A 13225-nucleotide genomic window follows, 5' to 3' on the forward strand; every position below is an offset into this window, starting at 1 on the left:
CATCATGGTGACTGGATCACAAGTGGGCTCAGAAAAACAGAAAGGTTCAACTGATTTTATTAACCTGGTTCCAAACACCTGTGTTCCACAAACACTACTCAGCAGGTTTTACATACAAATCTTTAGTGATTTGGCAGAGGATGCAGGTCACAAAGTCAGTCAAGTGAAGTTCCTTGGAAATGAAAAGCAGTCACTGCTTTGAGTATTGCATTTATTCCCCTTCCCCCAACACCTCCCTCCCCCCTGCCATATTTTACCTAGGCCAATATTTACACAAACCCAATGTTGTGCACCATCAATACCTGTATTGAACATAACCAAGTACAACAGGAATATTTTTCCTGGGTTTTAGATCTATGCAACAGCAACACTGCATTACACATCTTCTATCCAAAACTGAAAAAGCCAACTGTCAAGTGTTTAACTGCATTTCATAAACACTTTGGAGAGAGTAAAAAGCTAGTCCTGCTCTGCCCCCCCCCCCCCAGGTTTGTTCTTCTTAAAACATCCCATTAAAAGTTTGGTACATGATGAAAAATTGAAGAGGTTTCAAGTCTCAGGAGCCTGCTCCATTCCCAGAAAAAGTCCACCTCTTACCTCACAGAAGACCTTTAAGACTCCCATCAGCAGCAGTAGAGGACAGATAGGATGACAGCAGTAAAGACATTGAGAATAGCAGTATTAGGGATCCCAGATACCAGAGAGCCCATCTTCTTCAAGATGGCATGCAAGATCAGGAATTCACCCCAAGATCCTGCACTAGCTGAAGCCCCTGCCCTTTAACATCTCTTCACCCAGAGATTGTTGATTTTTTCCCCTCTTTCTGATATAAGACCCCAAATTTTCAGGTCACAAGCTGAACAGTGTCCCCAGCCAAGGAGCACAAACAGCAGGCAGAAACAACCCAACTTTTTACAACCTAGTAGAAGGAGATGCAACTCCCTGAATAGGTCACCTTCTCTCCCCAGCTCTGGCATTTAAGAAACTGAGCTGCATCTGTCCAATCTCTTCTGTCCTTTCCATAATCTTCACTTTTTTCTCCCAGGGAGGAAAGGAATTGCTTCCTCCAGTGGGGAAGAATTAAAACAAAAACCACCCACCCTTCAGGCACCCAAATATTTAATTTTTTTAAAATGAAATAAACAGCATACATCTCATTCCCCTCAGGACAGAGAGGTCAATCTAGTATTTCCATCTTTACAAACCCCTTCTGTCCTGAGCTACTAAACCCAGCAGGAGTGGATTGTGGAGAAGGTCAATTCTGCTGCTAGGTTCCATGAGACTAGTCAGTCTAAAGAATCTCAGCATGGAGGTGTCACCGTAGCCAGAGATGCAGGCTTCCTGCAACTTGCCTTCCCAAGACTGTCTAACAAAAAACTATAAAAACAAGAAAACTCTACTGATGTTTAAAGCAATATTCCTCTCTCATCAGCATCACCCAACTACTAGAGACATTACCAAGATTGCTATATCCTCAAGATTAAACTTCAGTATTGGCCACAGCCTACAAAGCAGATACTAGAAACGCAGAAGCATGCCCCCCCAAAATACAAGAATTTGCAGTCCTCCAAGACCAGCGAAGGGCTTCCCATTTGTGCCATGCACTCTGTCTGAGGGATTCCTGTTCATTTAATCTGACTGTTTTCATGTAACCACAGAGCAGGCAAGTAAGAAACATGGAAAATGAAAGCACACGGGAGCCCAAAATCCAGTGATATCTGAGGACCTCCATCAGTTCTCTAGCAACTCAACCTCCCTTCTAAAATGCTGCCAACTGCATTTCAATCAGTATGTCAATTCAATTCAACTGGAACACTGAGGATTTTTCTTCATTACATACATAAATAAATAGAGAGGGACTTCTCGCCCATCCCAGACTACCAGCCTCAGGAAGGAAGTCATTCAATTAGGGTAGTGCACTGTCCAGCTTGAGACACTTAAAAGAAAGTTCAAGTAATCCACTTTAAATCTTCCGTCACAATTTTTTTTTTTTTTTCCACATAGCCAAAAGCACACATCACTGGTTGCTCTATGGGACAGGCCAAAAGATGCTAAGGAACATTTGCAAGAGGTCTAAGCACTTCTTATATAAAGTTCTGGGTAGTAACATGACATAATATCCATGCAACTAGTGCCTTGAAGGGATTGATCTCCCAAACTGACATCTTCAGCTACACAGCATCTGTAGCTGAGAAAAAGTATTAATAATAAGCACATATGAACAGGTGCTGAACTGTTTTGACTGCAAGAACAAGCCAGCACAAGCCATGTTCCATACCATTTCAGAGACACTCTCAGCTTTATTCTCCTGACACCCATGCTGCTGAAATCAAATGTTTTCAGACCTTTTTTGCATGATAATCAAAATCTGGATTTAAAAAAAAAGGTAAGAAACAAGTAGACCGAGAGCATGAGATGTACGCTTCAGTTCCCCCCACCCCCACAACCAGAAATCCAGCCTCTCCACTCCACGTGGAACTAACAAGGCCGTACCCTCTGACTTTTCCCTAACCCCAGAAGGGAAAAACATTACTCACTTTCCATGCGAGTAGGTCAATTTGTTGTTCTCCGATGGTATCTTAGCCAGGATCTGCTCTGTCACCTCCAGGAAGTTCCCTCCGCACCAGGCATGTTTGGCAAGGATAGTTGTGCCCCTGGCAACAACGGCAAACAGGATGGCCATGGTTTCACTCTATCTAGAGAGAGAGAGCACATATACATAGATGGGGTTACAACACTTCCTCTACAAAGCCCTTAGGTACAGCACACCACAGTTTAAACAGCATCTTCACAATCCTCAGCATGGTAGAAGTAAGACTGTCTACTTGACAGGTTACCACTACCAACACTAATTCTTTCTTCATCTTCTTCTATTTCCCCTTTGCAGGCTGCTCAGTACAGTAGGTAAGATTATACTGACCTCTAGAAAGGTTCCAGTTTGATTCATCACAAGACAACTTGCAGTTCGCCACCCTCCCACTCCCTTCCTCATCTGAAAGAGTTTTCAGCTCTTGCAAGAAGTCAAAAAACTGAGTTTCACACTTCCGTTCTATTTGCATGCTATGAAAAATTGACCATGCTCTGCCCATAAAAGAACCAATCTATAGTCACTAGTTTCATCACACATAAGGAGCATAGCTGCAAGATATCTATTATTACGGTAATTACCACAACATAGTTTCATAGTTGATAGGGTCGGAAAAGACTTGAGCAGATCAAGTCCAACCCCCTGCCATGGGCAGGAAAGAGTACTGGGGTCAAATGACTCCAGTGAGGCGATTATCTAGCCTCCTTTTGAAGACACCCAAAGTAGGAGCGAGCACCACTTCCCTTGGAAGTTGGTTCCAGATCCTAGCTGCCCTGTGAAGTAGTGCCTCCTGATGTCTAGCCTGAACCTACTCTCAGTTGACTTGTGGCTGTTATTCCTAGTTATTCCTGGTAGTGCTGGGGGGAACAGGGCCTCTCCCATTCCCCGCTAGTCCCCCCTGGTAAATTTATAGATGGCCACCAGGTCCCCTCTCAGCCTTCTCTTGTGGAGGCTGAAGAGGGTCAGGTCCTGTAGCCTCTCCTCGTAGGGCCTGCCCTGCTGCCCCCTGACCATGTGAGTGGCCCTGCTCTGGACCCTCTCAATATTGTCCACATCCCTCCTGAAGTGCAGCGCCCAGAACTGGATGCAGTACTCCAGCTGTGGCCTGACTAATGTCACATCTGTGAATGCATGACAAGGTGCAGTTAGCCCTACTGACCATGTCCTCACATCGGTTGCTCATGTTCATCTTGGAATCATGAATGACTCCAAGATCCCTTCCTGCATCAGTGCTGACGAGAAGGGAGTTCCCCAGCCTGTGGTATGCTGCTGGTTCTTCCTCCCTAGGTGCAGTACCCCGCACTTGTCAGTATTGAAACCCATCCTGTTCTCATCCGCCCACTCCTGTAACCTGTCCAGATCTAGTTGTAGCCTCTCCCTCCCTTCTAGCGTGCCCACCTCTCTGTATATCTTAGTGTCATCCACAAATTTGAACAAGGTGCTTTTCACCCCCTCGTCCAAGTTGCTGATGAAGATGTTGAACAGGGCAGGCCCAAGGCCTGGGGGACTCCACTGCCCACATCCCTCCAGGTCGAAAATGACCCATCCACCAACATAATTCTGTACTCTAAAAAAATTATTTTGCTTTCAGAAAATGTCTTGGTTTTAAGAAGCTAAGCATACAGGACAGCAACAACAAGCACCTGCTAACAGGTCTGAAGCCCCCACAAAAGAGACATTAAGTACCTGCACTTTTTGCATATCAACTATAAAACAGAGATTCTCAATGCAGCCTGCTCATCTACATCTCTTTCAAGACGAGCGACCATTCCCCAGCTATCACAATCCTTGGCAGTGTAAAATCACTATGTACATGTTCTGTTGCGTATACATCAGTGTGCTGATAATCAGAGTCTGAGGGATTAGGAAAAATACCAGCTACAATATTGGGGAAGACACACTTAAGTCACTCAGTAGAAGTAGCATTACCTTAAAATCTTCATTCCCTGACGCAGCTTAAGAGATAAAAGCCCAAAGAGTGTGGCAGCGACAACTCACCGTTCAGCTGAGTTCTGACAGGCTAATGAGAATCCATCTACAAACGTAGTCTATGCAAGAGAGGCTTAGGAAAACTCCTGACCCTTCAAGACAATCTTTATTTCTTCACTTCCCACTTTGGGGAGAGTTCTAGTACTGCCCATCTAACTCCATGTTGAGAACCCCAACTGTAATGCAGAGACATGGCTGAACGAGCCCCAGGACACCCACAATTAACTGTATGCAACTAGAGGGATGGCAGCACAGCAAGTTTTGTGACTGTTGAAAGATCTTGCCCTCATTTACACTAGGAGCAGAGTGTGAACATTTCCATGCTATCCTCCTCCCCACAGGAAGAGGAAGCCTTTTCCACCTTGTCATTAGGCTGCAAGACAAGAGGCACCAAAACATGCTACTTCAGCCCTTGTCTTCCTTGCCTATATACCCAGCTGCCTGTCTTCAAATAGCTCCTATTTACAATAGAAAAGCAACTCATTCCTCACACATGCAGTCAGAAAAATACTAGAATCGAGATCCAATAGTTTCACCCTCACCTCTGTTATTCTCCCCCCTTCCCAGGAACACATTGAAACTTGAGCTGTTTTGAGAACAGTTGTGCTCAAAACAGCACAATTCCCAGAGCTCTGCATAAACAGAGCTCTGGAGACTTGAAATGACTCGGGGAAATCCAGAATCACATAAGTCCCTCCTCTCACATGCTGGCAGCAGGGACAGAGTACCTGATACTACTTGTTCTTCTGTAGCCTCTCTTCAGTCAGTTTCCTCAGCACTGCACAGGATAATGAGACAAGCAAATCCCTGGACATAGAGACTGGCATTCTCCAGAATACAAGGCTGCCTTTAATTGTAGAATCTGGAAAGCATGTACAGAAGCAGCCATCACCACCCTTCTATCCAAGCCTCCAGCACTAGCACTACTGTAACACTTTTATGGACTTCACACTCAAAACACTTAGGCTTATTTGATTATTAATTATGTTATTGTCTCTCTAGATGAAGTTCCCTTCATACAAGGCTTTGCACAAAAAAAAATAAAAAAAAAAATGCTATTCTGCAGGACTTAAAATTGAATTTGGAATAAGGTTCAGCAAGTGCACATGACAACAACAGGGAAGTAGGAAGGGAGGAAGGCAGACTACATGGTTATACCAGTTAGCAACTACCCAATTTAGGTTAGAGCAAGTGGTTTCAAACCTGATGGAGTTAATCTGATGGTATTGCTCAGAAATGAGGGCTGCCCAGCTCTGTCATCAAGAGGTGCTGGATTTCTTATAGGCATCACAGCAGCACATCTTAAGGAGCATTTGCAAAGCACAGTGGATTTACAGATTAACTCACAAAGGCCATTTCATTCATAAGCATCAACAGGATGGCAGATATATGCAAATAGTCAGGCAGTTCACACTGGCACTGCTAGATGAGAAGGGGCAGTAGCAGGTAAACTGAACTGGAAAACATCTCAGGGGCTGTCAGATAAGAGACTGAAGATCACACTGGCCATGGAAGATATCAGGAGTCCCAAAGACTAGAGCTGGGAAATCAGTGAAGTCCCAGACAAGAACAAATAATCCATTCTTCGCTTTTATGCTGATGCCAGAAAAAGTAAGCTATGAGTGAGGCACTAGAACAGGGGTTGACAACATACAGCCCACAGGGCAAGAAGACTTTGCCTCTCCCTGTGCTCATGTGGAGGCTGAGCTGCAAGGAGATGCACTGGGGCTGAAAAACTGCACCCACATAGCCACCTCTTCTCCCCCAGCCCTGCTCTCCAGCTACAGTGTGGGTGCAACTTACAATCACTGAGGAGCTGAGCAGCTTCCAGCTGCCCCTTGTTGCAGGGCAAAGGAGGAAAGCACCAGGAGCAGCAGCACAGATGCAGCTACCTACGCCCAGCACAGCTTCAGTCTAAACAGAACTTATGCTTGCACCCCAGCAGGGGGGCTTTTAAAAGTAGTGCTGGCCCCACTGCCAGCTGCCTGGGCCCAGCACTGGCAAACCCCCATTGCTCTAGAGGTGCTACAGCCACCCAGACCATGCCAGACTAGAGTTGGGTTGTTCTAGCTTATACTTGAAAGTGTTGCCAGCCCCTGCGCCAGGGTAGTCAGTACTGTTGTCAGTAAACACTTTTTCCTCCCCTTCACTGCACTTGTTCACTGAATTTGCCTTTCTACTTCCCTTTTTAGCCTGTAATGGCAAGCTACAGCCCAAATTTAGTACCCTTTCAGCTTCAACTCCTAGAAGGGGAGGGAAGGCTTCACTTTTGTTGTTCTGTGGCCGAGTAGATAATATGAGAAGCAAAAACAGTTTAACTAGTGCCTCTAGACCAATGGCAGCTTTTTCCATACGCAGTTGCTGTTCTTGGGTCCCTCTTGCTAGGTGAACAGATTCTTCCCCAACCTGTGCCTGCTCACTCCCACAGTGCTCCAAGAGGACAACCCTAGAACTTCAATTATAGGACCCTACCCTGTTTTTATACTTTCAAAGCTCATTCTGCAATTTCCTTCTCCCAGCATCACTTCCTGCTTTCGCTCACTATGGAGCTAAATCAGTTTACCTAGCTGCTTTCAAAAGCCAATCAGCTTCAGGAAAAGGGGCTTCTAAATTCTTCTCTCCTAGGGTGCATAATGTACTGCTTTCATCTTTAGTTTGCAAGTACAAGTGTAATCAAGTGATAAGCTACAACACAGCCAGTACATTTTTTCCAGTTAAAGATCTTCAGAGCTATTTTCTTTTCAAATCTCATAAGTCATGTCAGTAAACAAGGCTCACCACTGTCCCTTACAACTATGAAGTAAAGGTATCTGGTCTCCCTACATCCCTTGTTATTTTAGATTCGGAAGCACATCTCGTGCTTACCAAAAGCCCTTAAAGGCTAAGGAAGCCTTAACTTTTTATCATTCAGAGGCACCAGATTTCCTTTTAGCTATGTAAGGATACAGGTCAATTTTCAAGCTATTGCATACCACAGACGTTTAGGATTTCTTTGCAGGATGGAACAAGAGACCAGTTACAAAATGGTACAGAGTTGTTCATTTGTGAGCAAAAGATTTAAGAGGCAGCCAAGACTTTCAGCTTGTGCTGCTGGCCATTCAACTCAGGTCAACGTGACCTAAGCTTGGCCATTCCACCTGTCAACAGGGGTAGTTCCTCTCCATATTATGGAAACAGCATCTACTTCAAGAAAAGACTAAAATTTACACAAAGGCCCACTACACTGGGCTATAAAGTTACACAAAAATGTAGACCACCACAATGGGTAGCAATTTAATCATGCAGGTGAAAGAGCTTAAAAAGGAATTTTAAAACATGCCTCCAAGTTGCACCACCTCTTCAGTTTCAGAATCATCTGGCAATGAAAGCCCCAGGTGATCTGGCTGGAACTCATTCTCATAAGTCACTTAAATGTAGCCTTTAAAGCTTGGTAACCATAACCCATAGTTCCTTCCTGTCTACATCTGGAAACTCACCTAACCACGAGTCATATGAGGCAGATGCTGTGCCATGTTATGGGAGAATGGCATGGTGCTTCTGCTACAGAAGCAAGTCTAGGGAAACCCAGGTCCACAAACTGATCACCTCAAAAGTATCCCTAAATGCCTTGAAACAGGCCCTTCTAGGAGCGGGCTCCCCAATCTCTTACCCAAGATACAAACTAGACAAGTGACTCAATTTTTGGTTTAAAGGCTGTTTCTCATTACTAGTATGTTCCTTATGCTATGGCACACTTTTTGAAGTGATACCGCAGTAAGATAGGAAAATGAAGACCTTGACTAAGATTTGCCTGCCTCCTTTGGTCTGAGGAAACCTGAGCCTGTGGATCTACAAAGCATAGCACCTCTTTTGAAGGCAATGCAATTGAATTAAAGAACTTTATTGCAGTAGATGTTCAGTTTCAGTAACCAATATAGAACACTGATAACCACAGGGCTTGAGCATCTATATTTTTATAACATGCTCACCACCATAAAACTCAAGTGCTTCCATAAACGGCTATTATATAGAGTCATGGGTCAACTTTAAAAAACAAACAAACCACATTTCAGGACTAAATAAATCTATTTCCAGCAGGAAGAACTGGGACCTTCACTTGTCTGAGGCCTAAGTGGAACAAAAAGCCAAACTAGAAATAGACTTTTCCTCAAACACAACTGAATCTCTTCAACATCAATAAAATTCCCCTGTTAATGCTGATGGGGGACAAAACCAAACTGAGGTTTTCAACTTAAAATTTTGCAAGAACATGGCTGCAGAACCACCACATAACTGTTACTCCTTTCACCAGAGGAAATAGCAGGCAGCCAACTCTACAATACCCGATAACAGAATGGATAAGGAAACAAATGACCCAGCAGAAGCAAAGGATGCAGCAGAGAGCACAGGCCTAGAAGCCAGTAGCCAAGACTCAACTGACTTAAGTGACCTTGGCTAAGTTACCCATGCAGTTTTGATTCCCCACCTAAGAGAGGCTGAACAATAGGAATCATTTGCATCTGCAGAGCACTTCAGACTGATGAAAGTTGAAATGCAGGCAGTTATTCTTCCCTTTCCATCTCCATTTTACATCTTCAGTGCTCCTCCTGGCTGAAAAGCAGACAGGCTCTTCAGGAATTCAGCAGTCCTTAAAATGTACCCTAAAGAGCCAGCATGAATCATTGAATCCATGCCTCAGATTTGGAAAAACAGTGTATTGCTCTGTAGTAATGCCAACCTGGCTAAGATAAAGACTCAAGCCTTTGTCTCTCGCTCCAGTGCCATGTCATCACTAAGGCACATTAAGTCATCAGACCAAACAGGAGACAGTCAGGAAACATACCCTTCTCAAACACAGTCAGATGACCGAACTATATACGGAAGTAATCTAAGAATTAAAAGATAACCAGACGCAGCCAACAGCTACAACTGAAAGGAAACATGGGGGGGTTGGGGGAAAGAGAGGAAGAGGGCAGGAAAGCTGTGTCAGCAATTGTTTTAACCCAATATTAAATTTGGCGCACACTACATCTTCATTATAATAAAGGTCATAGGGCCAGGAGAAAAGGGTGTTTGCTATAAAAGTCAGTCAATTTACTATACCATAAATTGGGAGGGGGGGGGGGAGGAGTTCCCACTATTAGAGTTGTTGAAAACTAGGATGCATTATAAACAGGATTCACGATGAGGTTGCAATGCACTTACTTTAAAAGTCAAAAAGCCTCACCTCAAGTGCCGAGATGCCCTAAACCCAAACTGAGGGCCCCATTAAGGATCTTGCTACAACTCAATGTACACTTCTAATACTACATCATTTCTAGATATAATATTTAGGAGTTCCATCATTAGTACAAGCCTGTTAATGACAGCATTTAGGAGAAGGCTGTACTCAGTGGTAGAACTATTCTAGAAGTTAACAGGTAGATGTTAAAATTGTTTTCATAAAAGCCTAGCAAGTCTTGGCCTTGCACTAACAGGGCAATCAACATATTAGGTCTTAGAAGGTAAAGACAGAGAATTTGAACTTTGCAGCACTTCCCCCCTAACCTTAGGCTTTTGATTACAAGTCAGCTGGAATGACTACTTCCATTCTCTCACTTGTCAGGAGAAAGTCTTTCCTCTCACCTCCTCTACTTTCAGTAAAGGCAAATAACTTAATATTTCTAAGTGCTGGTTAAACTTCTAACGGGTCTTTCACAGTCAGGAAAATCAAAGATAAATCTTATCTGCATAGTTATATCTATGAATTGTATACCTAGCCTATAGGCAAACTTATAGCCATTAGGCACCAGAAATGTAGATATAGCCATGCTCTACAAGACCCAAATCAAAGCTTCCTGAATGAAGATCTGAACCTACTAATTCAGGCTCCAAGTAAGCTCTCCAACTAGATAGGTGTTAAGACACACAAAGGCAACAAACTCCCAGCCCAAGATAAGGCAGAAAGGAGTAAGACCAGCCTTTACCATCTTCCTCTCCTCCAGGAGGGCCCTGCAGAATGGGGGGGGGGAAATCAGTGTATTAAACAAGTTGGTAGCCTGTACAGTCAAAGCAGAAATGCAAGAATCAGCAAGTAAGCAGAATTACTGCTTTCTGCAATAGCTGAAAGTTTCCCAGCAGTCTTTGAAAAAAGACCAAGGTGAACAGAAGTAATTCAGGAGGCAAGGAAAGCAACAAGAAATTGTGGGAGACAATGCCTTCTACAACACAGGCTGTCACCCTTACACAGAGTACATAGCCTGGAATGTATCCTTTGGACACAATAAAAATAAGCAGGAGCACTCTAAAAGGCTTGGGTTACAAGGAGCTACAACCCAAGTGTTGAAAAGTTTAGTTCTTGTCCTAGCAAAGGTAAAGGACCACTACAAAGAGAACATGACCATTATTAATTACTCGCATACCAAGAGGAGCACATTTGTCTTCTATAAGTAAGAAGATCCTGGCCAGAATTTTGACAGAGGAAGAAGAAATAACAGATGTAACAGTAGAGAGTACTGGGGAAAGTACTCTATGAACTCTCCTGAGGTCAAGAAAAAAAGTTTTCTCCAGCACTAATCAACATATGGTATGTTGCCATACGAGCAGTTAGCCAATCAGATCCAGGCCTTGTTCAAGAGGCTCTTTGAGCAACATTTGCAACAAAATTTAAAAGTGGCAACTTAAACCCAAAAGTGATCCAATGGTTCCTTTTAACTCTTCAATTTCTTAATTCCTTTACTCATTTTAAAATTATTCCACTTGTAAATCAAAGAGCTTCTACTTGCTAGATAGGCTAGAATTACACTATTAAAGAGCAACTGCTGTACTTCTAACACATGAAGACTTCTTTCTCAGTTTTTCCTCTTTAAAAAAATGTGACTATTGAAGGTCTCATTAACCAGGTGAATGTCTGCCCCTGATTTTGTAGCCTATTTAAACCTATAGCTTAAATGATATCAACTGACATCCAGTTCAAAAGGTTAACTAAACAGGTCAGTTTCATTCTCAGGCACCAACAGTCTTGGTGAGATCCAGCTGCTTAACTGCAAACCAAAGAGTTTTCCAAGGAACTGTGTATTAAATGTCACCAAAATATTGTTACTGCTCTGTTAAAAAACCCAAGTCTTGATTTCATGAGACAAGAACATAGGAGTTGCTATTTATTAGATCAGACCATGGGTCCATCTTACCAAGTCCCCATCTCACACAGTGGCAGGGTGTTGAAGCTGAAAGGGAGAGCAAACTGTGTCTGACCAGGGTTTGTTTCTTCACTGCCGCTCTCACTTGCAGCCTCCAGCACTTAAGGTCCAGGAAGTTCCAATTCAGGGGCTGTAGCCCTCCCTCTTAAGCTCCATAGCTACTGGTGGCCTTTTCCTCCAACAATTTGTCCAATGCCTTTTTGAACCTAGCTAAACTTGCAGTTTCCACAACATCTGGTGGCAATGAGCTCCACACTTTAATGCCACACTGTGTGAAAAAGAACCTCCCTTTGTTAGTCTTAAATTTACTACCTACTAAATTTATTTTGTGACCCCTTGTTCTTGTATTGAGAGTACATAATAAATACCCATTTACTTTCTCCTCACCATTTAGTGTTTTGTAAACCCTTATGTCCTTCTACAAGCATCTCTTATCAACTGAATAGTCTCTCCTCATACAGAAGCCGCTCCGTGCTGCTCATCACCCTTGTTGCCCTTCTCCAGGCCTTCTCTAGTTCTTTATATAGAGTTTGAGGCGAGGGGACCAGAATTGGGCACAGTAGTCAAGGTGTGGACACACTGGGGATTTATGAAGTGGCAGGAAGATATTTCTGGTTTTGTTTACAATCCTGTTCTTAACAATCCCCAATATAAGATTAAGGATTATAAAGCACAGGTAAGAATTTACAAGACATTTGCGGAAGGGAGAGAACCCTCTGCTGACAACACCCCCCCCCCCCCAAAACCCTGCTGCTCGCTAGCTAGCTCGCTCCCCACCACAGCAGGCCTTCGCTTGGCTTCTCCAACTCCTCCAACATAAAAGCCCACGTGCCCAATCACAAGCTCACCGATTTCCACAGCCCTCTGGTTTTTGCTTCCAGCAACCCAAATGCTAATGCGGGAACATGTTGCTCAATGCAGGTGCCTGGCTACAACACGGAGTCTCTTCTAGCAGTTGTGAAATTGGGGGGAGGGTAGAGGACGGCGTTACCCAATTACCTCGGGCTCCAGCATCAGCCGACACCACGGCCCCCCGCACTTCCGTCTCACCTTCCCCTTCCCAAGCCCACTCCACTTGTCCCAGCAGCTGCTTCCCGGGGCCCGCCAGGCAGCCCCTCCCGCCGCCCAACAGCGACACTGCGCAAGCAACTGACCGCGGGGGGGGAGGGGAGGGCAGCACCCGAGGGGCCGAGGAGCGCCGCGCCGCTAGCACAGGACGATGCCGCCCCCGCCCGGGGCTAACACTTCCCCCACCCACGCAGGGCCAGGCTCACCCGGGCCGGCCAGCGGCGACGTAAGGGCTGCAGCAGGAGCCCCCGCCCGGCGCGCTGTTTATCTGCTCCCGCCCCTTCGCCGCGGCGCTCGCTCCTCCCGGCCGGCACGTGCACTTCCGCCAGGGGCGCTCCCGACGCCGCGGGGGCTCCCGGGAAATGTAGTTCGGGAGGGGGCGGGAGAGCGGGACGGCTTCCGCGCTCGCCGCGCTGCCTGCTGG

The 13225-nt window shown here is 44.9% G+C and overlaps 1 protein-coding gene across 5 annotated transcripts in view; it reads right to left on the minus strand.

Moving 5' to 3' along the window:
- VAMP7 (vesicle associated membrane protein 7) overlaps window positions 1–13124 on the minus strand; it is a 31607-nt gene extending 18483 nt beyond the window's left edge. The window contains exons 1-2 of one of the 5 annotated variants that reach the window (XM_006258424.4): window positions 13008–13124; window positions 2538–2692 (exon numbers count right to left, since the gene is read on the minus strand). In XM_006258424.4, coding sequence (XP_006258486.1) covers window positions 2538–2683 — 146 coding nt within the window. In that variant the 5' untranslated portion in view covers window positions 2684–2692; window positions 13008–13124. Of the gene's footprint in view, window positions 1–2537; window positions 2697–5304; window positions 5439–12581; window positions 12682–12732; window positions 12753–13007 lie in introns of those variants that run through there. The other 4 variants (XM_006258422.4, XM_019481897.2, XM_014609919.3 and 1 more) reach the window with 4 other exon arrangements.
- Window positions 13125–13225: the final 101 nt, after the last annotated feature.

Source organism: Alligator mississippiensis, chromosome 8 (genome assembly GCF_030867095.1).
Source record: "Alligator mississippiensis isolate rAllMis1 chromosome 8, rAllMis1, whole genome shotgun sequence".
In the NCBI taxonomy this organism is placed as follows: Eukaryota; Metazoa; Chordata; order Crocodylia; family Alligatoridae; genus Alligator; species Alligator mississippiensis.